Below are 24,196 nucleotides of genomic sequence, written 5' to 3' on the forward strand. Positions count from 1 at the left end.
AACTTTTGCAGCCTTGAGGTCAGACAGCTGTAAGGGAAACAGGAGCCACCTCCACATCTGGGGCAGTCTCAAGGCAAGGACAGACAAGCAGCTCTGCTGCCTACCCAGCCAGAAGCTGAAGCAAAGCTGAAATCTGCTGAGACAGCACTAAGGCAGTGGCAGGAGAAGTGAGAGGTTTAGTGGGAAAGACCCTGTGAGAAGCTGCAGCATCTCGGGGTGTTCTACAGGGGACACCTGAGCAGGTTGCAGTGACCAGAGCAGAGCAGGAGCAGACAAGACAGAGAAGTCACCCAGAGCTAGAGCTATCCACCCCTCCTTGGTTGCTCTGTTTGTACCATACCTCTCAGAAGCTTTTGTTCTTTTACTTTGCTGTTCCTCTATACTGGCTTTGCTTTGGTCTTTTTCCTCTTCTCCCAGCTCCTGGGCCTGCAGGTAAAAGCAAAGAGGGTGGAGTTCACTGGCTCCTTCACCCTTGGAGCCTCTCAGGACCTGGCAGTGGTTCTGCTGAAGGGCAGCACTGCCACAGGCTGCTCCAGAAGGGCCAGCTGCACGTGCCACCCTGCTCTCCCACAGGGAACCAAAGGTCTCAAAACATCACAGGAATCTTTTGTGGAAACAGCTCCAAGGGAGAGGCCCAGGGCTCAGCTCTCCAGGTTGGGCTACACTAAGGTCTGGGGTTGCTTTTTCAGTGCAGATGAACACCCTGCCAGCCCTCAGCACGGGGGTTTTGTTTCCTGAAGGTCATCTTGGATATCCAAGTAACACTAAGCTCCCTGAAAAGTGCAGGATAAAAAATAATATCCTAAAACCTAGTAAATACTTCAGTATCACCAGCTAATGCCTGAATGTGAAACAGTGAGCTGCTCCTTCTCCCACCTGCCAGGCACCCACAAACATGCACTGCAGGGAGGAAAGATCTTCCCCCTTGGAGCTGCCAGCCCTACCTGGGAAAGCAGGAAGGGCTCGTCCTCCCTGTGCAGGTCTCTGCTCCCCAGAAGGACAAACCATTCATAAATTCTTGGGGAGCAGAAGAACAGCAGGTGAGCTCAGCCCTTGCTGTGGAGCAGGGCCAAAATAACACGGAATTAAAACAGCAGTAATTTATGCAAATGTTCACTGGAGCAAACAGCAGAAGGATTCCCTGCAAGTGCTGTCACCTTCCATCTCATCAGCCTGGTCGGAGCTCTCCCAGGCAGCTCCCCCTCCCGGCCTCCCTCCTGCCCTGCTGTAAATAATTACTTCAATTCTTGAGAACCGAGGAGCTCAGCAAATGTTTCCTGGCTCAGAACAGGCCCTGTCAGTGCTGCCTGTGAAAGGAAAGGAGCCAGACAAATGGAGAACAAGGTCTTCCTGGGAATAAGGGTGACCAGGCAGAGGGAGGCTGCTGAGCCCACTGCCACGTCCCTGCCCAGCACCTTCCCCAGGATGGAGCTCTCATGCTGGTGATACAAAACCACTCTTGTGGCTACAGGATGACAGACAGAATCACAGAAAGCCAGGTTGGAAGGGACCTCAAGGATCACCTGGTCCAACTTTTCCAGGTACCAACAGGTAACAGAGAACTGGCTGTCTCCTCCCTCTGCACAGCGCGGCTCCCAGGGGAGCTCAGCAGGAGCATCTCCGAGGTCTCCAGCACACCTGGGCTGAGATGGCCCATCTGCTGCCAGCACCTCACAGCCCTGCCCCCTGCAGCAGCCGTGCCAGCAGAGCAGGATGCCAGCACTTTAAACGCCCGTTAAGTGAAGGGTGGAAGGAGCAGCCAGGTCCAGCAGGCAGCAGCCCACGTGGCCTCCACAAGCTACGGCTGCTCCTGCCAGCACGTGCTAACCCAAACCCTCCAGCCCTCAGGTACTGACAGAGGTGCTCCATGAAAACAGGCTGCTTCCACGGAATTTTTCACGGTTGGAAAAGACCTCTAAGATCACCGTGTCCAAAAGTCGAATCTTTGCCCTGTTTTGCCAACATACCCGAAGAAAGGCAAGCTCAGTGCGTGGAAATAAACTCCTTCCTGCAAACCCCAGTCTCGTTTCAGGCTGGCCTCTGTTTGCTGACACAAAAGAGCAGCTGCAGTTCAGCAGGGGCACCATTTCAATCCACCCCCTCCTGGAGACAGGGCTGTGATCAGCTCCTGCCGCGGCTGCTGGGAAGCACAACAGGCACAGGGAATGCCTTCCCCTCGCGTCCCACCGTGCTCATTATCAGGCACAAGAGGGCAGGTGCACCCTCCAGACACAACCTTGCAAACCAGGTTGCTCCTCTCTGCTGGCCAGGTGTAAGTTTGCCCCCCGGGGGCTCCTCTGGAGCAGCGGATGGATGGGCTGACAAGGAGGGGAAGGTTGAGCAGAGCCCAGCTGGAACAGGGCATGGGAACAGGGGCTGGGGCTGCCCAGCAGGAACAGGGGAAGCCAACTCAGCAACATGCTGAGAGGACAAGGGTGAAACCTCAAGCTGCACAGGAATCTCCTTCAGTTGGAACCACCCCGTTATAGCTGCATCCCAGGCTAACATGGCACAGGAAGCACAGACATGTGCACAGGTTGGTGCACTCACGTGCCAGGCTCCCTGAAATGAGCCTCTTTTCCCCTCTGTGAAAGTAGGCAAGACAACCAAATGCTTAAAAATAACCTTCCTTATACACAAAAATCTGCCAGAGACAGTTAACCTCCTTTTTTTCCCATTTACACTACAGTGTTCTGTTGCACAAACCCTACCCATCTGCTTAAGAGAAAGAAAAGGACAAATAAACTCAAAAAAGACAAAAGTAAAATACTCTGCTTCTTGCCCTTCCCCAGAAAAACCATTAATCTGCACTTGTTTTGGGGCAGGGAAAGCACAGGTGTGAGTTACCATGCACGTGTCCCTCACAAACCACCTCTGCTCAAAGCTGATGCTCTTGGTGTAGCTCCCTGCATCTCCCCCCTGCAGAGAGAACAACACACCAGTCATGCTGCTCTAACCCTGATGCTGAACTCATCACCCCTGCTTGCCCCTGCAGAGCCTTTATGCCAAGAGCATCATCCTGTGGCCAGTGGATCACAACACAGTATTGTACCCTGTGTGTTCACAGCTGGGTCCCTGATGCACTTACCTTGCCCGTGGGGCTGTCCAGGGCAGGAGACAGAACCTCCACGTCCAGCACCTGCTCAGAAAGCTGTGTCTGGAAACCCAAGCCCTAAAGAAGAAAGGAGAAAAGCACGTCAGGATTCTCTGGTGGGCTTAGCCAGTGGGACTGAGCAGCACGGGGACTCCTGCCACTGATGGACCTGAGGAAACTCTGCCTGCAAGACCAGGGGACTGAAAAGGCACCCAGGGAGGACACGGGGGCTGCAGGGCTGTGAGCTCTGTCACACCAGGCAGGGGGGACACACGGCCCCTCCACACAAGCAGCACGTCTCCCCCCAGCCTCTGCTGCTCTCATTTCTTGGTACCTCTGCAGGTTGCCTGAGGTTTTCCCCCAAAGTCAGCTCATGCAAGTTGCCCAGAAGCTGTTCACCCTCCCAGCTGACCCTCCCTCCTGGCAGAGCCGCGGGGCCCCGGCTGGGCTGCACACGGGGCAGCTGCACATGTCCCTGCGTGTCTGAGCGTGTCTGTGCCCACACGTGAGCTCCACACTGGCACTGTTGGAGGCAGCAGCCCCTGCCAACACGCAGACTTGTCCACACGCTGATAAATAATGATCTTCTCAGCCATTTGCTGGCCGTGCTGCCTCTGCTCCCACTGGCAGATGGCGATGGCAGCCTCCCGTGGAGATGCAGAGATGCTGATGGGCATCTCCCCCCACCCCAGGGCTGTTCTCCCGTGGGGACCCTCCAGAGCCAGGTCTCCCAGCCAGACCAAGGCCCCCTAGATAAATCTGCTGAGGCCCTTAAAGCACAATTTTTACATTGCTTATTGTTTTCCTTTTTGCAATTGCCCGAGTGCAGCCCCAGCTCCAAGTGACCTACTTTTCCAGGGATATCACCTCACCAGCAGAGAGAACCTCCTAAGTGCAGGACAACACTGTGGGACTGTGCCCTGCTCTTAAGGTCAAAGCTCAGCCCTACAGGAGTGGGGAAGCTGGACTACAAGAGGTGGGCACAGCCTCCCAGGGGAACCCACAGCCAAGGAACAAGGAGCTTTCAGCCACTCACCACAGGCTGACCCAGCACATGGTCTGAGCATTTGGAGACTTGCAAGTCCTCCCCAAAGTCACTGCTCTTGGACAGCTCTGAAAGCTGAGAGGAGATACGAGTTACAGGCTGCACGTGTCTCACCCCGGCACCTGCATCCAGGCACTTCCAACAGGACTAGAATTGATACCAGGAAGACAAATCTCTCTATAACACACCCAAAGGTAGCCTACAGGAAAGCTGGGGAGGGACTTTTTGTAGGGGCACAGAGTGATAGGACAAAGAGTAATGGCTTTAAAGGGAAGAGGGGATATTTAGTTTAGACATGAGGAAGAAATTCTCTAGTGTGAGGGTGGGGAGAGCCTGGCCCAGGTTGCCCAGGGAAGCTGTGGCTGCCCCATCCCTGGCAGTGTTGAAGGGCAGGTTGGATGGGGCTTGGAGCAGCCTGGGCTGGTGGGAGGTGTCCCTGCCCATACAGGGGGTTGGATCTAGATGATCTTTAAGGTCCCTTTTAACTCAAACCATTCTATGATAAGAAAGAAAAGGTGACTGAACACCATGAGAAACACCAAGGGGGTGATCCACAAGACAAGCACAACACACCACTTCACAAAGATAAAGGACTGGGGAGGGAAGGCAGGGGTAGGAGAGGAGACTCAGCAGGGCAGAGAAGTGCTCTTCAAATACCCCTGATAAAGGGCACTTACTCCTCTGCTCTTTCTGCAAGGACCTCTGCAGCTCTGAGAACTCCCTAACCTACCACGTAGCAGGGAAAGCCACACAGAACAATACCACCATCTGAAAAGGACTTTCACAGTACACCTTGGCCTGCCCACCTCATGGCAGGAAGGGCTCCTGCTCCCCAGCAGCAGCTGCTTGGTGGGAGCACCCCTGTAGCCCTGCTGGCTTCAGCACAGCCACCCAGGCACAGACAGCAAGGATGTGTGTTTGTAACAGCAAAGCTTTCAACTTGAGGCTCTCCAGGACAGAACATGGTTGCCAGGCTCAGTTTTATACCTTATCATTTCTTAAAGATATTAAACATTAGTGGAACCAGAGAAATCATCAAAATGAGCAGGAAGGCAGCTAGGCTGGAAAGAGATTGCTTTTCAGCTCTTGCGTTGGAACATTTTTGGAAGACACCAAATAGGAGTGGACACTGCATCTGCCTGGCACCCCAGCTGCAGGGGCCAGGCCAGGAACCCATCTGCCCTTGGGACACTTGTTGGTCCCTCCCCTCCAGGGGCTGTGCCAGTTCTCCTTCCAGCAGCCAGGCTGGGAGGTGGTGTGCTTGGTAGACTTGAGCTCCAGCTCTGGAGCCAGCCCTGAGATACTGTCCCTCTCCACCCTGCCCAGCAGATCCTCCACAGAGCTGCAAAGAGCTCAGCTCCTCAGTCTTAGCACTGCAACCAAGAGGAGCAACACAAGAGAGGAACAACAGAGCAGGGTTGGGGCTGAGCTTTATTATTGAACCCACTTGCTCTGAAATTATTTCTCCTCCAACCTATGTCACAGCTCAGGGGTTCTGCCAGGCAGTGGCTCTGGACAATATTTGGGGTGTGCAGAACAGCATGATTGCCCTGCTCAGTGCTGAAGATGCTGATGGGGAAGTCAGACCACTCATGTCCCCCCAAACACCCAGTTCATGAGGCAAGGACTTAATTCTTTTCTCCTAAGCCAGTGTAAGTGCTCCAGGAGCTTTCCTGAGTCAAGATCTCACAATGCAAGGGTCCTGAATCAGGACCAGACCTGGACCACACCTGGGTCCAGGACAGACAACTCTGGCCCCCAGATACTTCCTTCCACCAGGACAAGTGTGCAGAGATGGGCAAAGGGTGTTTGTTCAGTACCTTTGAACAGAACCACATCCAGCTCTGAACGGAACACTGGGAGCAGGGGCTCTGATTTCTGCAAGGAAATTGTGTGTAGAGGGAGTCACACCACTTGTAACTCATGTGAGCAGTCAAACAAGATATTTTCAAAGTAATGCTCAATTTAAAAACATGAAAACTGTTTTGAAGAGTGATGTTCAGGACTGACCTGAAAGAAGCTGTTAATAATACATTTGATTGAGTTACCTTTAACTAAATTCTATTATTTGTTTCTTATGCTTGAGACACCTTTACCCCATCATGAAATGGCCAAAACCAGCTGCAGAGTGAGGTGGACACCTCTGCTGGCCAAGTACAATGAAGGTGTGAGATTCACCAGCCTGCAGGTGTCATAAGGGGTTTGACTCAAACATCTGAACCCCACATGCAGTTTCCTTGCAGAAGTCAGCCCCATGAGCAGAGACTTCTCCTGAGGGTCTGTTCATGGAGCTGAACAAGCACCATCTGGCAATTCCCATCCTGTTGTGCCAGCAGTGTCCATTGGATAGTTGTTCCTTCCCAGGACAGCAGCTCCCACACCAAGCCCAGCCCGTGCAGGCAGGTCTCTTACTTCTCCAGCATCCAGCCTGATCTCTGCTTCCACATCAGCTGCTGCCTCTTCCCTGCTTTCCTTCACTGACTTTTCCCCAGCAGACAGGGTGTCAGGAGCTGCAGCCAGGCTCTCCAGCTCATCTTCCTCAGCACCTCCAGCAGCTGCAGACACAGCTCCAGGCTGCTCAGCACCGCTGGGCGTGTTGGTCCCTGCTGCACTCCTCTCCCCCAGAGACGGGGGCAGCTCTTCAGCTGCAGAGATGTCACCATCCACCTCAGCATTACTTGTACCCAGTAACTCTTTCCCAGCAGGTTTCCCATCCGAATCCTCCTTGTCGTGGCCAGACAGGCTACTGTCAGCATCTCCAGAACGAACTTCAACTGGAGTCGGAGGGCACGCAGCACCAGAATCCAAGGAAGACTCCTGCCCTTCTTCAGGGTGTCTTGATTTTAAAGACTCCTTCTAGGCAGCAAGTCAAACACAATTATAGCTACAACATTCTCTGCCTCCTCTCTCTGGGAGGACGCAGGGGTCAGAAACAGCATGGGCTGTACAGCAAGAAGCAAAATTGCAAAGCTTTGGGTGACTTCAAGACGACTTTGATTTCTTTTCATACAGCCCTTTTCAAAGGAAAGGAAGCTCATTAAGATAAAACACATTCATTTCTTGGGCTCAGACTTTTTTTTTTTTTCATCTGTTGCTTTTTTATTTGCAGGATCTCAGTGGATAAGAGTTAGCAGTGGCTGCTGCAGGAGCTGTCAGCCCCTGGGAGCACCCTACGTGCTCTGCAATAGACCCATTTATGCTTCCACATTGAATCTATTCAGTGAGAGATGGAAATTTGCAAGAGACTCTTCCTGGACATTTAACTTTGACCTGAAATAACTGGAAAAGGGCAGGCAGGACACAATCATTCCACCTTCCAGCAGGTCAAGCCACTGCTCTGAGCTCAGAACAAAACCATGCCCAAACACAGTAGAGTGAGAAATGGCAGAAGCCACTGGCCTTGGGAAAAAAACAATCCCAAATCAAAGCTTAGTCACCCAAAGGTTCAACTGCCTCTCCCAGCAGCAGGGAGGCCCACAAAGCTCACAGTGAAAAGTGTGATAGCCAGGAGGAAGCAGGAAAAGGTTCCCTCATCAGTATGCAAACAAAACTGCTCACACATCCTACTTTCTCACTGTTTTATTAATGCTGTGGTGCCTTGTCAAGCATTAGCTGCATCCTGTGTACAGCCTGTACCGTACACAGACTGCATATTTGGAGGGTATATTTTTATCAAAGAGCAACTGGAATGCTGGCAGCTTGAAACCCAGAGCTGCAGCAAACAGAGAATGTTTCCCAGCACATCATTTGTCTGAGACCTTCTCAGGGCTGAGAGCACCATCCAGAAGGACCAAATCACTGGGTGCTGCCCAAAGCCCTGCAGTTCAGAGCCTCTCCTGCAACTCCCTGAGTAATAAAGCCAAGTGTCCAGCCCCTTTTCCCAGGGTGCCTGGTGAGCAGAGACCCTCAGACACCACCAAAGCACCAGCCACAGCTCTGCAGAACCACTTTAGTCCAGAACCCACAAAGACATGTGAGCAGCATTTCTCTAGTGCTGCTCCACTGGAGGAGCCCTTGTTACACTTCTCTTTGTTAGGGCATCTGGGAAGAGGCAGGTCACCAGTTGTGCTCCCTTTAGGACAGGCTGGGTTTGGAGTTGTCCTGGGACCTCTCACCAGGACAGTGCCTGACAGAGATGCCAAACAAGACCAGCCAGGATCCTGATGCTTCCAAGCAGCACACAGACATTGCCCTTCAAGGAGCACAACAGAAGATACCAAGGTATCCAATAATACTCTGCTCACAGATTTCTCCCCAGGCAAGTGTACTTCAGTTACTAGAATAGCCCAGAATAATTTCTGCAGTTGGTAGAATCCTATTTTTAAGGACAGATACAGACAAATTTTTACCTTTACACCTTAATGACCACAAATCCAATTCCCTAGAAGAGGGAACGATGCCAGTCAGACAGGTGGAGGAATCTTCTCCTCCTGCAAAACCACACTATGGATTTTCTATGGATTTCAGAGCTAGGACAAGCCAGGCAGTTTATAATTGGCTTTAACTGATCTTTTCACAAGCTATAACACGTTCTACCTGCAGCGAGCAACACTAACTGATGTGAAGTTTCTGCCTATCAAATCATCCCTCCCAGTGATCAGCATAAGTCTGGAGAAAAGCACATTGATACCAACAGGAGAAGGTTTTGAAAAGGCATCTGGTCTGGAGAGGAACAGTCTGTGTGAACAGCAGCCACCAAAACCAAACCCTCCTCACCCCAGGAGACTGGACAACTGCATCACCTCTTTGGGTTAAGGCTGAACGTGATATCACAACAAAAAAATATCTTTTCTACCTTTAAAGGGAAAAAGAAGGAAAAAATCTCAGCTGCCTCCAGAACACCTTTGAAAGGTGAGGTGCTGCCCCCTTGCTCTAACATCAGGCTGCTCTCAGACACAGGAGAAGAGGCAGGGTTAGGTTTGCTGGACCTCATCTGGGGAGCACCTGCTCTTGGTGCCTCAGTTCTCACACCTCTCCAGGCATATGATGCTTTAACCAGCAACACACACACCAGGCAGCTAGCAGAACCACAGCACAGCACCAGAAGCTGCCTACTGCATGCAAGGCTCCAGGGACATCATGCAAGCAGGACCATGATGTCAGAGCACTCATCACCTCAGCCAGGCTGCCAGCTTCCTCCATGGGACTGCTCCTGTGCTGGGGATCAGCTTCAGCAGCATCAGCCACCCCTCTGCCAGCCTCCTCCTCCTCCTCCTCTTTGCTGTCCTCCTAGTAGGTGGGGTAACAGCCACTAGCAAAAGTCCTCATGGCCCCATTACTGTCACAGGCAGGGGACCCAACCAGCTTGGAATAGGGGGTGAGGGCTTATGGTTCTCCCAGACTCCTGGGAAGCAGCAGCTCTGCTCCCTGCAAACACCCCTCTGCAGGGACATGGGCTGTGTCCAGTGACAGAGGCAGCTCCCTAGCACACATCTCCATCTGGCAAAGTGGTGAATTCCCACCACACCAAGGACCCCCTGACTGCCAGTGTTCACCCCCAGAAGGACCTGGGCACAAGGCAGGGTCCCAACCCCCCCCAAGCTGCAAACACTGCACTGGGGATCACTTCTGCTGCCATGGGACCCTGTCCCCAGGCACCCCAAGATGCTTCCACACCTCTTCCTCCTCTTGTCCCTTCCAACAGTATCCCAAAGGCCTTTTGTATTTCAGGGCAAACTCTGGCATGCCTGCAGCAGCTATGAAAGCTGGGCTCAGGTGATCATTAACCCCTCAAGCAGCCAAGCTAAGCTGCCTGGAAGAGGTCCTCTTCTCAGGAGCACTCTTACCACTCCATGTACACCTCAGACCTACAGAACCCCAGCATCTGACCTGGGTTCCATTTTGGGTGCCTTGTCCCCAGATAACATCCTCCCTGCTCCAGAGAAACCCACTGAAGGGGGCTGCACTTCTTCCCATCTTTCTCTTCATTGTAGCCTCCACTCTCACCCAACATCCTCCAACCTCAGCAAGTCACTGAAAACCACACTCCTTTCCTTGAAATCCAGGGAAAAGCCTGCGGATCAGGGCTGAATACATCCCTCACCCCACTGCTGCTCAGAGCTCCCTCCCCAGGGGAGTCCTTTCCCCCCTCTCCCCTCGGGCAGGACGCTGGGGCTGCAGGCTGAGCCGCTCACAGCAGCACCTTCTGCTGCCATCTGATGGCACCTCCAGCCAGTTACCTTCTCCAGAAGGGCACCAGTGTCTGATCAGGACTGAGATATCACCCATCTGGCTTAACAGCCTGGCTGTCGGGCAGCAATTGCCATTTCATAATAGATTCCTGAAGCCCTGCTGAGGCACCAAAATGCCAAGGCAGCTCTTTGTTCCCCAGCACATTAACATTTCAGTGACGAATTGGGCTGCTTGTTGTTTGGAGATGAGGGAGAGTCAGGCCTTTCTTTTTCACATCCACTTTAGCAGAAGCCTTTGCAGCTTCTGCCCAGCACTCTGAATAGGTTCTCCAGTAAAGTACTTTACAGCTTAATTTTTTGTATGCTGTGAAAAGGATCAGGGACATACTGTAAAACACTTTTAAAGAAATTTAATTTGCCTTTCAGACACTGGAACAGAATTTTCAAAGCGATGAGAAAGGATTAATGTCAGCTCAAACAGTCGGGCTGAAGCACCAGAGCTGCTTCCCATTGTGCCTGTGTCACCTCAGGCCTGATCCCTGCCAGGAGAGCACAGGCAGAGCCCAAACCCAGAGGGAAAGCAAGAGCTCTGCACAAGGCCACACGTGTGCCATGGCTCTGACACTGATTCTGAGCCACGGAGCTCCTCAGCAGTGCAGGAACACAGGGTTTAGGTTGCCACAGAAGAGTGGCCACATGCAGGCCAGCAGGAAGCTTCTCAAGTTCTTGTGGACCCAGTGACACTGTAAGAATGGCCTTTCCAGAGACCATCCCCCTCTCTTCTTCCCACTGTAAATTCAGCTGAGAATGAGCCTCTTTCCCCACACACTGAACAAGCCACAAGGAATCAAACTGTGCTTTTTCCTCAGCAAACCTTCCTCCCACAACAACTGCAGCAGCACCTCCCAGATCTGAGACCCTCTCTGCTATTCCAAGGAAAAGCAAATTTCCAGCTTGCCCATCACACCCAGATGGCTCAAATTTCTTTCTTCAGAAACAAAGCTCCACACTGTGGAAAGATGCCAGCTACTCCAATTCCATCTACCAAACCACAAGCATCCTCCAAGCACCAGCCTGCCTTGGCTACCCACATCTGTCCCCTGCAGACATGCCTGGCTGCTCACAGACCCCCCAGCCCTGCTCATCAACAACACATGAAGTTCATCCCTCAGGCACCTCTCCTGCCCATCACCCACATTCTTACCTCAGAGTTGAAGCTGCCTCCCAGGGCACTGACATCCACGTGCAGGTTTTTGAGCAGTCTTGCTGTCCCATGGAGGCTCTAAAGGTGTTTAAAAAAAAAAAGATGGTCAACCCAGAGTTCTGAGCTCTGCAATCCCACAGACCCCATGGGAGGAACTGGGGGCTCCTCATCAGTGAGGGAAGGCAGCAGAGCCAGAGGAACACTCCCAGACAAATAAGCCTATAACCAATTAATTTTGGAAATGCAATCTGGCAGGAATGGATTTATAGGGATACAAGGAAACAACAGGATTAGACGGAAGAAATGCAGAATGAATTAGTGCCCTGAGCCAAACAGAGGAGCCAGGGTCAGCCAGCCCTCCCAGGGGAACATCACAGCTTCCCATTCCTCATGGCTTCACCCCCTCTGCCCACTGACCCCAGGCTCACCTCATTCTCACTTTCCTCCTCTTCCTGTCTCCCCTCATCCAGAGCTGCTGTGGTCACTGAGGCCTCTTCTTCACAGACCAAGCCCAGCAACCTCTTGGGCTGGCTGGTGGGTTTACAGGCCCCTACAGGCTGTGAAGTCAAAAAGAAAAGGCAGTGAGAGGACAGTCAAAGTGAGATACAAACCCACCAGGACACCAGCCAGCAGCAGGGAAACTGCAGAATCCCAAGAGGGGGCTCAGGATAGGGCTGCTGCCTTTGTTCTGCTAGAACACGTCCAGCTGGGATAGGAGCTGTTCTTCAGGAGGCCACACTCCTCCTCCCAGCAGAGGAGCTCCTGCCCTAGAGCAGCACATCCTGCCTGTGCCACAAAACACCAACTCAGGCCAGGCCATAAGACAAAGGGTTTGAAATCGACAGTGACAAGACTTAACTCTGCAAGAAAACCTTCCCTGAAGCTGCTAATTGGTGTGTTTTGCACGTGCATTGTTTTGTTTTCATTTAAAAGATCAATTTACCACTTAACACATTTGTTGAGTTGACCCGAAGGTCATGTTTCAGAAACAAGCATTCCCCATGTTTATAAACCTTGCATTCAACCACAACACTCTTCATTGCAGCAAACACTTGAGTGAAAAGATGATTTACCAGATTACATTCTCTGAACTGTCACCCTCCATTTGCACAAATCAAAGTTCTACTAAATTTACCCAACAGACTTTTTTTTACAGGCCCTTTCCCCAGCAGTAATTGAAAATTCTCTCTTTAAATCTGCTGAAGAGAGCAGAGAGCTCAGCACAGGTTTAGCACTGGGCTCCCAAGAGGCAGCAAAAGAAATGTAAGGACAGGAGGGCACTGGGGGGTGTTCAACAGAAAAGTATTTCCAAGCTGATGCGAGATCACAAACACTGACATTTGAGCTTTAAAGGACCCCCCCACCCGTGCCCTTTGGCAGGTTCCCAGCAGCCAGAGCCTTACCTGCAGCCCTGCCCTGGGGACAGAGTCCCCCGAGCCCCCCATGTTCCTGTTCCACAGCCCAGGGAGGACACCAGCTGGAGAGGGCGCGAGGCCGCGCAGCGGAGCCAGGGTCCCCGGGGGAGCCTGCACGGGTGCCAGGAGGGTGCCTGAGGGCTGGAGAGTCAGAAAGACTTGCTGAGAGAAGAGCAGGGCTGCACAGCACACCCCCCTGGTTTTGGCAAGGTAGAAGGTGCTCCCCTGGGCAAGCACTGCCTGCTGAGCCTGAGCCCACCAGAAGAGCTGCCTGGGAGACCCCCCGCCCAGCAGCACACGGGACCTTCAGCCACCAGCAATGGGATTTACTCCCACATTTTGTCTTCCAAAGCCCCCTCTGAACATGGGGGATTACTTTACAGCACCAGGGTGATCTAGAAAAATCTATTTTTCCTGCTACTCTGCACAGAGAAAAAAAAAATGAGTGAAGTAGAAGCTACCAGGCAGCCTCCTGCTCTGCTCCAGCTGCCACCCACACCTTTCTAGAGCAGAACCCAGGCTGCTCCCTCACCTGGCAAGACCACAGGCTGAAAACAGAGCTGCCTGGCTCACACACTGCAGGATGGGGAGAAAGAGATGAACACGCACTGATCCCTCTTCCACCAGGCCATTTAAGCAGAATAAACCACACTAATCATTCTCTACATCAACTCCGTGCACAGAGCAGAGGGTGTGAACTGTCCTTCAGCAGAGACAAACGCTCCTCCAGCAGGCTAAGTAAAACTTTCAGGATAATCTGCAGTTTATCAGGTATTTATAGTCATAGTTCTTATCAGCTAACCAACTGCTACCACATGCTGATAATTAGACACCTGAGAAAGTGATTTGGAGGAGCTGCAGCTGGGTACCCACAGCAGCAAGGCAGCTAATTAACATTACCCACCTGTTTTAATTTCAAAACAGGTTTGGTAAATTTTTGCTAAGTTGCAGGGGAGACAGACTGGCCACACAGCTGCAAATGTTCTCCTTGAGTCACTTCTGTCTGCTGGTCTCCCTCTGCCTTCATCCCACCTGGCTGGACACCCTGCTGGGGGCATTTATCAGAAGGACCCTGAAGGGAGAGCCCCAGGCTGCACTGCCCAAATAGGTAAATATTAGCAAATACCTAAGACACACCATATAACTATACATATCTCTCTACAGTAGAAACATACACTTATTTAACACAGAATTAGGTATGAAAACAGGTGTGCATGTTTTTAGCCATTTGAAACAGCCTGTGTACATACAAAAGGAAATACTCCTGGAAAGGCTTGAGGCTGAGTTGATGCCTTGAGCAACAACACAGGGGCACCATCTTCCCCTACGGAGATTTCTCTCATTTCTGGCTAAGAGAAGGTAGGAATTACTTGCTATCACTTGGATATGAAAGGAATTTGGCTATGCTTGCAGATCCCAGCAGCAAAGCAGACCAGCCTCACACATCTGCACCCAGGCTCAATGTCTAGATATCACACCACATCTGTGGGTCTGTAACCCTGTTGGATTTTCAGCCTCCCAACCCTGCTGGGCAGAGTCACTGTTCCCATCCCAAAGCAGCAACAACAGCACAGAGCCCCTGGTGCTCAGCCTCCCCCCAGCAGAGCCTACTCACAGCAAGTTGCTGCAGTGACTGCTTCTCCTTCTTCTCTTTCTTTTCCTTCTTTTCTTTCTTCTTCTTCTTCTCCTTCTTCTTCAAAGCACCATGTGCCAACAGCTTCTCCCTCTCCTGAATGACGAGCTGCTTGTAGTGGCCATCACAGGGGTGTTCCCACTTGGACTCACCATTTGCAAAGTTGAAGTAGTAGAGATCACCAGTGACATCCTGGCTGTGGGGCAAAGCCAGCAGGAGAAGTCAAAAGGGGGTGTCCCCAGCCCCAGGGGGTATATCCCTTGGGGCATTAACCCCCCGAGGGAAGGGCAGGGGTCTGCCAGGACAGCAGCTCTCACCAGGCCTTCCAGGGGGGTGGTATTGGGGCCACCAGGCATTCCTTGGCCAGCCAGAGCAGCTCTGGCTCCTTCTCAGGGTCAATCCCGATTTCCTGTGCAAAATCCCAGACTTCTAAGAAAACAGAAGAGGAATCTGTGGAGATGGGCTACACCAGGCAGTACCACCCAAGCCCCTCAGCTAGAGCAAAGGCTGGTGAAGCAGGCAGACTACAAACTGCAGTTACCTTTGCAACTGGAAAACTAATCTCTCAGCTCTGCCTTCTGTAAAATCCCAGCTATCCCACCCTCTCCACCCAAGATTCCTCTTTTCTTGATACACCTAGAAATGACTTGCAGGTTGGGACCCCCTTCTCACTGCTCCTGTGAGGACAGGCCCAGCTCACCTTTATCTTCAGGGATGTAGTTCTCATCATACTCTTCCTCTAGAACCAGCTGGTCCCCAATGCAGTGCACAAGTCTGTGGGACCTGATGGGGTCCATCCACAGGTCCTGGGGGAGCTGGAGGCTGCAGCTGCTAAGCCTCTGTCCATATCTGAGAGCTCATGGCAATCCAGGGATGTTCCTGCTGATTGGAAAAAGGGTTCCAGAGCTAGTTTTTAAAGCAAGGAAAAAGGAAGGCCTGGGGAACTACAGGCCAGTCAGTCTCACCTCTGCACCCAGCAAGAACCTGGAGTAGATCCTCCTGGAAACTCTACAGAGGAACTGAGTACTCAGGGACTTTGGAAACAGGCAAAAAAAAAAAAAGCTGAAATGAGAAAGGGAAGAAAATGGGAAGTAAAAACTAGTTTCCCAGAGCTTTTTGAGCACAGAATCAGCACTGTCCAGGAACAGGGCAGCTTCTGGCTGCACCCTGCTCCCCTTCCCAGAGAACAGTTTGGAAGCCCAAAGAAGATCCTAACTGAACGTGCCCCAGCTCTGGAGGACGGCTTTGTCCGGAAGGCAATTATTCAGATCCACCACAGCTGGGTCCCTGTGGCTGTTCCCACACAGGTTCAAACACCTACAAGTTGATTTCCCTGCCCCAACCACCCCCAGCCCTGCACGGCCACACCTGCCCAGCATCAGCCTCTCAGGGCCCCCCTCCCCCAGCCGAGCTGCTCCAGCACGGCAAAACCACGCTCACTTTTGCCCTGAAAAAACCCCAAATTCGCGAAGCTTTCCCAGGGAGACCCAGGGGTGGCGGGGCGAGGGTGGGAGCAGCAGGAGGAAGGGGCTGAGCGGCGGCACCAGCCGCGCTGCCCGCAGCCCCCCCTGCCCCCCCCTTTAGCTCCCTTATGTAAAGCGGCAGCTAATCCCGGCAGCTCCCGGGGAGCGATGTGCCCGGGGCACCCCCGGCCCGCTCCCCTGCCCGGCCCCGCACCAGGCGAGCCGCGGGAGCGGCCGCGAGGAGAAACAACTTGGAGCAATGAGGCAGAAAAGGGTAAAAAAAAAAAACACAAAACCAAACCAAACCCGCTGTTTTGTGGCCCCGCACAGGAACAACGGACGCGCAGGAGGTTTAAGGAGCCGAGCACGAGCAGCTCCCGGCTCGGGCACCAACGGCTGCGAGGGAGAATGTTCCCCCGGACCCCGCTCCCCCGAGGGGCCGCTCCCCAGGACCCCCAGAGCCCCCCGGCCCCCCAGGATCCCCGCTCCCCCAGAACCCCCAGCTCCGCAGGACCCCCAGAGCCCCCCGGGCCCCCGCTCCCCCAGAACCCCTCGATCCCCCGAGGGGCTGATCCCCCGGCCCCCAGGACCCCCCGCTCCCCCCGCTCACCGGCCCCGCCGCCTCCGAGCGCACGCGGGTCGCCCCGGGCCACGCCGCCACTTCCGGGTTCCCGCTGCCCTGGCAACGGCCGCGCCCGCCCCGCCCCTTAAATACCATTGGTCGGCGGGAGGGGGCTCGGCGCCCGATTGGCCGAGCTGCGCGCCGCCATGCCGCGGCGCCTGCTGGGGGCTGTAGTCCGGGCGGGGCGCGGCCCGCCGAGCGTTGCCACGGCAACGCGTCCTCCCGGCCCGGCCCGCCGCCCCTCCGGGCCGGGCCGCCCCGGGGGCCGGGATGGGATCCGCGCCGGGCCGGGCCGGGCCGCATCGAGCGGCGGCCGCAAGCGCTTCCGCCGGCGGGAGGGCTTTCCGGGGCGGGGAGCGCCGCGCCGCCATGCCCGCCGCCCCGCTCGGCCCCGGCGCGGCCGCCCGGCCGAGGCGCGGGGCGCTGCGGGCCCGTTAGGTACCGTCCCCCCGGGGAGGAGGACCCCCGCGATGGCTGCCGCCTGGCCCTGGCTGCTGCTGTGGCTGGGGGCGGCCGCCCTGCGCGCCCACCCGGCCCCGCCGCGCATCCGGCTGCCGCTGCGGGGGGGCTCGGCCCTGCCGCCCGCCCCCCGGGCTCGCCGGGCACCGGAGGACGCCGAGCGGGGCGGCAGCTTCGTGGAGATGATCGACAACCTGCGCGGCAAGTCCGGGCAGGGCTACTACGTGGAGATGACTGTGGGCAGCCCCCCGCAGAAGGTAGGGGGGGAGCGGGGGGCACCTCTGGGGCGGGGGCTGCGAGCCCGGCGGGGAGGGGGCGGCGCGGGGGGCTCCTCAGGGCGCTGCCCCCTCCCCGGGACCCGCGGCTGCTGCGCGGCCTCCCCCTCCTCCCCGGGGGCTGCTCTCGATGGCAGCTGGCTGCCGGCAGCCGCTGAAGGTGACCCGGGGGCTGCTCGGAGCCCTCTCGGCGCTGGGCCCGGCTGCGTCCATCCCTCCCGAGCCCCGGGAAGGCGGCGTCTCGGTCTGCACGCCCCGCCACGGGCACGTCCGGGCGCCGTGCTCGGCTCGTTCCTGCAGCGCAGAGCTGCTCCGGACCCGGGCGCGATTCCCAGAGGTTTCCCGGGGCTCTCGTCCGTCCGCGGCTCTTGCACCCACTTCCTCAAGCTCGGGCCGAGGGGGAGCTGGAGGGTCTGCGTCCCTCCCAGCGCAGGGACAGGCTGGCACTGCCAGAACGCCCACGCAGGCTGCGAGAGAAAGGCTGGCTCTGCCCCCCCGGCTGGCTCTGCCCCCCCGGCTGGCTCTGCCCCCCCGGCTGGCTCTGCCCCCCCGGCTGGCTCCATCCTGGGTGCCCAGCACAGCTCCAGTGGGATGGGAGCGATTCAGGAGATGAGCCATGGCTGGGAGAGTCCAACCTTTGCCATCGGGTCTCTCGGAGCGATTCCGTGTTGCCCCTGTGTGGCTGGGGTTTATTCTTTGCCCGGGCTCCCAGGGAAAAAGGGAGGAGATTACGTCTGAAATCTAGTTTTAAATGTGATTTCGTCATCCTCTGCCTGGGACCTGCCACGTGTGGCAGCTGGCAGATGATTTCCCCACGAGCCACCTGTTCCCGGGCGCTGGTGGGTTCCTGAGCCAGTCGCCCCTTTTGGGCAGCATCTCCCAGCCCTGGGCTCCTTCCAAACGGGAACGCGGGGCAGGCGTGCGTGCCCGAGCAAAATCCCTCCAGGCCTTGTAATGGAATTAAAAGATTCATATGAAAGCACGTGGCTGTGCAAGGAATCGGGGAGGGTGCTGATCTGCCAGGGGTGTGTGTCCTTCTCCAAGGCAACAATCCCAGGGATGTGGGTCCTCTGTGGGAGGAGGATGGAGCCTGCATCTGTCCCTGTTGCTGCTCCCGCTGTCACCTACACATGCAGCATCATCTCAGCAGACCTTTTCCCCTGGGAACTCTGGCTCCTCTGGGTGCCCTGGGGCTCAGCTGTGTGGAGCAGATCCCTCAGGATCCATCCCACAGAACCGCCCAGGTGCCGGGTTGCCAGGAGAAGGTCTGGCAGCCTCAGCTTTAGCCTCTTTCCTCTCCCTCTGGCTCCACAGATGAAGGGCTGCTGCTGCCTGGGGTGGTGCTGGCAAAGCAGCCCCCGGGCTGGGGATCAGAGCTCACCCCACATGGCCAGGAGCCTCGCGGAGCCCCACTTTGCCCCCAGCCACCCCCTCTCTGCTGCTGGCAGGGTTCAGCCGGGGCCAGGATCAATCTTGCCAGGCCCTGCTGGAGAGCAGCTAATCCAGGGCGCGGGCAGGCGGGCGCAGAGCAGCGTGGGGAGGCCCAACCAGCAGCCCCAGCCATCCACGCTGCCCCAGCTCCCACCAGCCCTTCCCACCAGCTTTCTGACCACAGAAGGTTTCCCAGCCAGGGAAGCCCGCACACCCCCTCTGGCTGTTGCCCCTTCCAGCCCCGTGACACGCTGCCAAGTGCTTCCCAAATCCTGCCTGCGGATTCGGGGGCTGAGGGAGGGCTGTGCTGAGAGGAGAGCTCGTGTTGGGGCACAGTGTTTGTGCAACACCCCCGTGTCACTGACTCCTCTGGCCCGGGTCTCCGAGCTGTCCCTGGCACAGCTCAGCGTGCTACAGCATCACGAGGCCCCCCGTCTCTCTTCCTTCTCCAGCTGAATATCCTGGTGGATACAGGGAGCAGTAACTTCGCTGTGGGAGCAGCTCCTCACCCTTTCCTCCGGAGATATTACCAGAGGCAGCTGTGAGTACGCCGGGGGGACACAGGGAGCACAGCCCCACCGTGCCATGCTGTCCCTTCCTGCTGGGTGTCTGAGGCCCTGCCACGCTGGCCTGACTCTGCCTCTCTCATGCCACTGCAGGTCCAGCACCTACCGTGACCTGCGGAAGGGTGTGTACGTGCCCTACACCCAGGGCAAGTGGGAAGGGGAACTGGGCACCGACCTGGTCACCATCCCCCACGGCCCCAACGTCACCGTCAGAGCCAACATCGCTGCCATCACCGAGTCGGACAAGTTCTTCATCAACGGCTCCAACTGGGAGGGGATCCTGGGGCTGGCCTACGCCGAGATCGCCCGGGTGAGCTCTGGCTCGTGGCCCGGCCCTGCCAGCAGGGCTGGGTACCCTGTCCCATGTCTCTTCCCTTCCCTGATTTACAGCTGTGCTGGTGACCTTGAGCCCTGTTCCACCAGTGCACAAATCCAGGATCCCTCGGGCATGGCAGTCCTGCCAAGGACAGCTCCCCTCAGCACAGAGCCCTGGAGAAGGGACAGTGCTGACACATCCCTGTCCTGCCTCTGCTTTCTCCTCCCACCAGCCTGACGACAGCCTGGAGCCCTTCTTTGACTCACTGGTGAAGCAGACCCGGGTGCCCAACATCTTCTCCCTCCAGCTTTGTGGGGCAGGCTTCTCACCTAACGAGACAGAGGCCCTGGCAGCTGTGGGGGGCAGCATGGTGAGCACCCGGAGGCCAGTTGGGGGTCAGGGGGCTGCCAGGGGGACCAGTCCCCCCCCCGCTGGTGGTGGCAGCACCTCTCTGCCTCTGCTGCAGATCATCGGTGGCATCGACCGCTCGCTCTATGTGGGTGACATCTGGTACACCCCCATCCGGAAGGAGTGGTACTACGAGGTCATCATCGTCAAGCTGGAGGTTAATGGGCAGGACCTGAACATGGACTGCAAAGAGGTGAGGGGGCAGAGGGGGACCTGCCCTCCAGGGCTCTGTCCCAGAGGTGGCAGCTGCCGAGCTGAGGGGATGGGAAGGGGAGCGGGGCTGGGGTCACTCCTCTTCTGTCCCCAGTACAACTATGACAAGAGCATTGTGGACAGCGGGACCACCAACCTCAGGCTGCCAAAGAAGGTGTTTGAAGCTGCAGTGAAATCAATCAAAACAGCTTCTTCGGTCAGTGGAACCCACCCCTTGCCCCATGGGCATGTCCCCAGGGCCAGCACAGGGCTGCAGGCAGCACGGCTGCCCCACCAGCCCGGGATCCCTGCTGCCTGTCCCACACGGCCCCCCTCACCTCCCCGCTCCCTCCGGCAGACCGAGAAGTTCCCGGATGGCTTCTGGCTGGGGGAGCAGCTGGTTTGCTGGCAGGTCGGCACCACTCCCTGGCACATCTTCCCCGTCCTGTCCCTCTATCTGATGGGGGAGGCCACCAACCAGTCCTTCCGGATCACCATCTTGCCCCAGGTGAGCGCTGGTCCGGCCGGAGCCTGCCCAGTGCCGAGCTGGAGAGCAGGCTGGAGCTGGTGGCGCGGCCAGGATGGTGCTGGGTGGGCACAGCTGCCCGTTCCCTCTGCCCTGTCCCCCACTTCTGATGGCTCCTCTCCTCCTGCAGCAATACCTGCGCCCGGTGGAGGACGTGGCCACCTCTCAGGATGACTGCTACAAGTTTGCCATCTCCCAGTCCTCCACCGGCACCGTCATGGGCGCTGTCATCATGGAGGGCTTCTACGTGGTCTTCGACCGCGCCCGCAAGCGCATCGGCTTCGCGGTCAGCGCCTGCCACGGTGAGCACCAGGTCCAGGGGGAGGGAGGAGCAGAGGGGACGTGGACGTGGTGGCCAGAGCCCTGTCTTGTCCCCCGCACAGTGCACGACGAGTTCCGGACGGCCGCGGTGGAGGGGCCCTACCTGCACTCCAACATGGAGGACTGCGGCTACAACATCCCGCAGACGGACGAGTCCACCCTGATGACCATCGCCTACGTGATGGCCGCCATCTGCGCCCTCTTCATGCTGCCCCTCTGCCTGATGGTGTTCCAGTGGCGCTGCTTCCGCTGCCTGCGGCGCGACCACGACGACTTCGCCGACGACATCTCCCTGCTGAAGTGAGGGCGGAGCGGGGGCGGCGCCCGGGCGCAGGTGAGGCCGCCGGGCAGGGACAGGTGGGTCCTTTCCCGGGGGGTGCAGAGCCCCTGCTCGGGCAGGCCTGGCCTGGGGGTCTCGGTGCTGTCAGGGCCAGGAGCAGCTGTGGGACCTACAGCAAGGACGTGGCAGGGGGGAGCACAGCCACCCCACCCCGGGGCTGGGGCAGCTCCTCTGCTCTGGCACCAGGACGAGCTGTCCCAAGCTCCATCCACCCTCCAGCCCTCCCCTTCCTGTCCCCTTTTACCCATCCCTGTGCAGCTGCCCTTCTCAGCCCTCAGCCTGGCATCTCCATGCAGGGACACCTGCTGAGGTCACATCTCCCTGCCCAGGACACTTGCTGAGGTCACCACATCTCCTTGAAGTCTCATCTCCTGAGCCTCCCATCCACAGCCCCACAGGGCCAGCCCTGGGCAGGATTTTCCCCCCCCGACCCTCCTGCTCCCCCACACCCCACTCGCTCCACCATTCCCCACAGTGTTTTCCCTGCCCTCCCATGCTGTGCTTCCACTGCCACCAGCCCCGGGACCCCCTGTGCCCACCCCCCATTGGAAAGCCATAGGGGAACCTGCACGGGCTGGTTCCCTCCCTGCCCCCCGCCAGCCCCGGTCACCCCGATCCATGTGTCCTCACCCCAGCTCCTGCTCCCAAGGCACTGGGCTGGCAGCCTGGGGACAGGCAGTGGGGACTGCAACATTTCTACATATTTTATTATTTTTTTTTAAAACACGTGGTTGTATTTATTTCATTAGTTGGTTTTTTTATAACCAGAGTCCCCCGGTGGTGCCGCAGGGCGTGTACATAGCAGGTCCCTCCCCTCCTCACCTGTACAATATATGCATATATCTCTATTTTTAATTGTAGCGCTGAAAGCCACCATTCCAAACCCAACCTTAGGGGGTTTGGTCCCGTTTTTGTTTTGGGGTTGTTTTTTTTTTTAATATTTTTAGCCCTCTGCTCATGCCCAGGGCCTTGGCTACAACCCAAGGCCAGGCTGGAAGCACTTTGTGGATCAGAGGTGGTCTGAGCTGGTGTCAGAGGAGGTGACAGTGACGGAGGGACAAAGAAAGGGCAGGGCTGGAGCTCGGCAGGCCTGTGGTGATCACCAAGCAGAAATCTCACAACCCAAACCCTGCAGTGAAGTGTTTCTTTGGCAAAGCAGCACGGGAGGCAGCGTGTGAGGAGCAAACCCAGGGCACCCCACAACAGCCCCCAACCCTCCCAACCTCACTCCTAGTGCGAGCAGCACCCAGCTCCCCTGCTCCAAGCCTGCACCCACCCGGCCCTTCCTCCCCACCAGAGGGCCATGCAGACCTCCACACCCTTGTGCCTGCCCCAGTCCCCTCTCCAGGACCCCCTGGGACTCTGTTGTGGACCACTGCCTTAAGCCACAGTGGGCAGCCTGTGCCCCAAGGCTGCAGCCAGGCAGCTCCTCCAGCCCCGTGGCCTGGCTGCCTCTCGCCCTGCCCGGCTGTGCCACAAACTGCAAAGCTGGGGGAGGGAAGAGGGGAATCAATCAATTCTCTGGAAGAAGTGCAAGATTTTAAGTGGTGCTGAGCACCTCATCATCCCACTGAAATCCATGGAGAAAGGGTTGGTATGTCAGCCCGGCTTTAGGAGAAAGTCCAGGAGAGGGGAAACTAGGAACTGGAACAGGTTGGTTATCCTGAGCTGCAGCGCAGCTGGATGCGCTGGATCCCGAGCGCTCCATCCCCAGGGCCCAGCATTCCAGCCAGGAATGCCGGGTGGGAACTGCCCCGCGGGAGGGGCTGGGGAGCACAGGCTGTGGCTGTAGACTCCAGTACTCTTGTAACCTATCGTCTATGTAAGAACAATGAATGTTAACACTGTAAATTATTATTACATTAAAAAAAGGACCACAAAAACCACCCTGCATCTGTGACCTGTTCATTGCTACGGGGGGGGTGACAGAGGTCCAGGAGACCAGTTCCCTGGGCATGGAGTGGTGGGGTGTCCTGGAGAAGGAGCTGCTGGAAGCTCAGTGGGAAGGGGCACTTAAGGCAGCCACCAGCATCCCAGCTTGTTGGGATCTTCAACACCCACTCCCGGGGAACCAGCGAAGCTGCAAACTCAGAAATAAGGAGCAGCACCAAATCACTGCATAATATACACACTTTTATTTATGAATTTGTATGTATACAGACTTTCTATACACACATTACGTATATAATAAAAATGTACATGTGTATACATGGTCGTATAAATATAGAACTGTAGAAATCTTAGAACTGATCCTGTCTATTCACAGCAACCCCGCGGGCGGGACCGCTTTGTTCGAGGAGCCGTCATTTGAGACTGGGGCAAAAGGGACAAGTGTCATTTGTGTTGGTCTGTGCCCAGAATTTGATGCACTGGAAAAAGAGAGAACGAGTCAAGAGTCACCAGCACAACCCAAACACCACCTGGTGTTGCCTTCCAGCAGGGTGCTGGCCAGGGGCTCATTTTAAGGGGCAGTTTATTTTGCTCCTTCCAATGACCTCCATCAGGATGTCTTGATGTGGAGGGAGCTCTCCTCAACCCAGCAGCATCAGCAGGCAACCTCAGTGCCTGGTTTTCCATTTCCTCAGCAATTGCCCTTGGGATGAGGGGTTTGCCTATGCAGGTGAACCACTGCTCAGCACCAGGATTCAGTGGCAGCTCTTTCCCTCACCCTGTTTTCTAGATCCTTCCAGACTGTCCTGCTCCAGGAAGGCAGAATCTAAACCTCACAGCAACAAGCACCAGCTTGGGGGCTGGA

General features: G+C 56.2%; 3 protein-coding genes across 12 annotated transcripts in view; 1 reads left to right on the forward strand and 2 right to left on the reverse strand.

The window, feature by feature from the left end:
- CEP164 (centrosomal protein 164) overlaps positions 1-15,619 on the reverse strand; it is a 31,843-nt gene extending 16,224 nt beyond the window's left edge. For 3 of the 8 annotated variants that reach the window (XM_051638409.1, XM_051638408.1, XM_051638404.1), the window contains exons 1-12: positions 15,488-15,619; positions 15,223-15,401; positions 14,840-14,951; positions 14,505-14,718; positions 12,878-13,030; positions 11,903-12,031; positions 11,475-11,552; positions 9,255-9,368; positions 6,552-6,995; positions 4,131-4,214; positions 3,089-3,172; positions 341-426 (exon numbers count right to left, since the gene is read on the reverse strand). In XM_051638409.1, coding sequence (XP_051494369.1) covers positions 341-426; positions 3,089-3,172; positions 4,131-4,214; positions 6,552-6,995; positions 9,255-9,368; positions 11,475-11,552; positions 11,903-12,031; positions 12,878-13,030; positions 14,505-14,718; positions 14,840-14,951; positions 15,223-15,319 — 1,595 coding nt within the window. In that variant the 5' untranslated portion in view covers positions 15,320-15,401; positions 15,488-15,619. Of the gene's footprint in view, positions 1-340; positions 427-3,088; positions 3,173-4,130; positions 4,215-6,551; positions 6,996-9,254; positions 9,369-11,474; positions 11,553-11,902; positions 12,032-12,877; positions 13,031-14,504; positions 14,719-14,839; positions 14,952-15,222; positions 15,405-15,487 lie in introns of all 8 variants that reach the window. The other 5 variants (XM_051638411.1, XM_051638410.1, XM_051638406.1 and 2 more) reach the window with 4 other exon arrangements.
- Positions 15,620-16,965: 1,346 nt separating this feature from the next.
- On the forward strand, positions 16,966-23,327 carry BACE1 (beta-secretase 1). Its single transcript, XM_051638622.1, has 9 exons — positions 16,966-17,323; positions 19,225-19,313; positions 19,432-19,648; positions 19,887-20,024; positions 20,121-20,255; positions 20,370-20,471; positions 20,613-20,762; positions 20,911-21,082; positions 21,164-23,327. Exons 1-9 carry the CDS (start codon positions 17,078-17,080, stop codon positions 21,403-21,405), a joined length of 1,491 nt encoding a protein of 496 aa, XP_051494582.1. The 5' UTR covers positions 16,966-17,077; the 3' UTR covers positions 21,406-23,327.
- Positions 23,328-23,557: 230 nt separating this feature from the next.
- RNF214 (ring finger protein 214) overlaps positions 23,558-24,196 on the reverse strand; it is a 6,767-nt gene continuing 6,128 nt past the window's right edge. For all 3 annotated transcript variants that reach the window (XM_051638601.1, XM_051638599.1, XM_051638600.1), the window contains exon 15: positions 23,558-23,810. In XM_051638601.1, coding sequence (XP_051494561.1) covers positions 23,745-23,810 — 66 coding nt within the window. In that variant the 3' untranslated portion in view covers positions 23,558-23,744. The remainder of the gene's footprint in view (positions 23,811-24,196) is intronic.

The sequence above is a fragment of the Apus apus genome, chromosome 22 (assembly GCF_020740795.1).
Source record: "Apus apus isolate bApuApu2 chromosome 22, bApuApu2.pri.cur, whole genome shotgun sequence".
In the NCBI taxonomy this organism is placed as follows: domain Eukaryota; kingdom Metazoa; phylum Chordata; class Aves; order Apodiformes; family Apodidae; genus Apus; species Apus apus.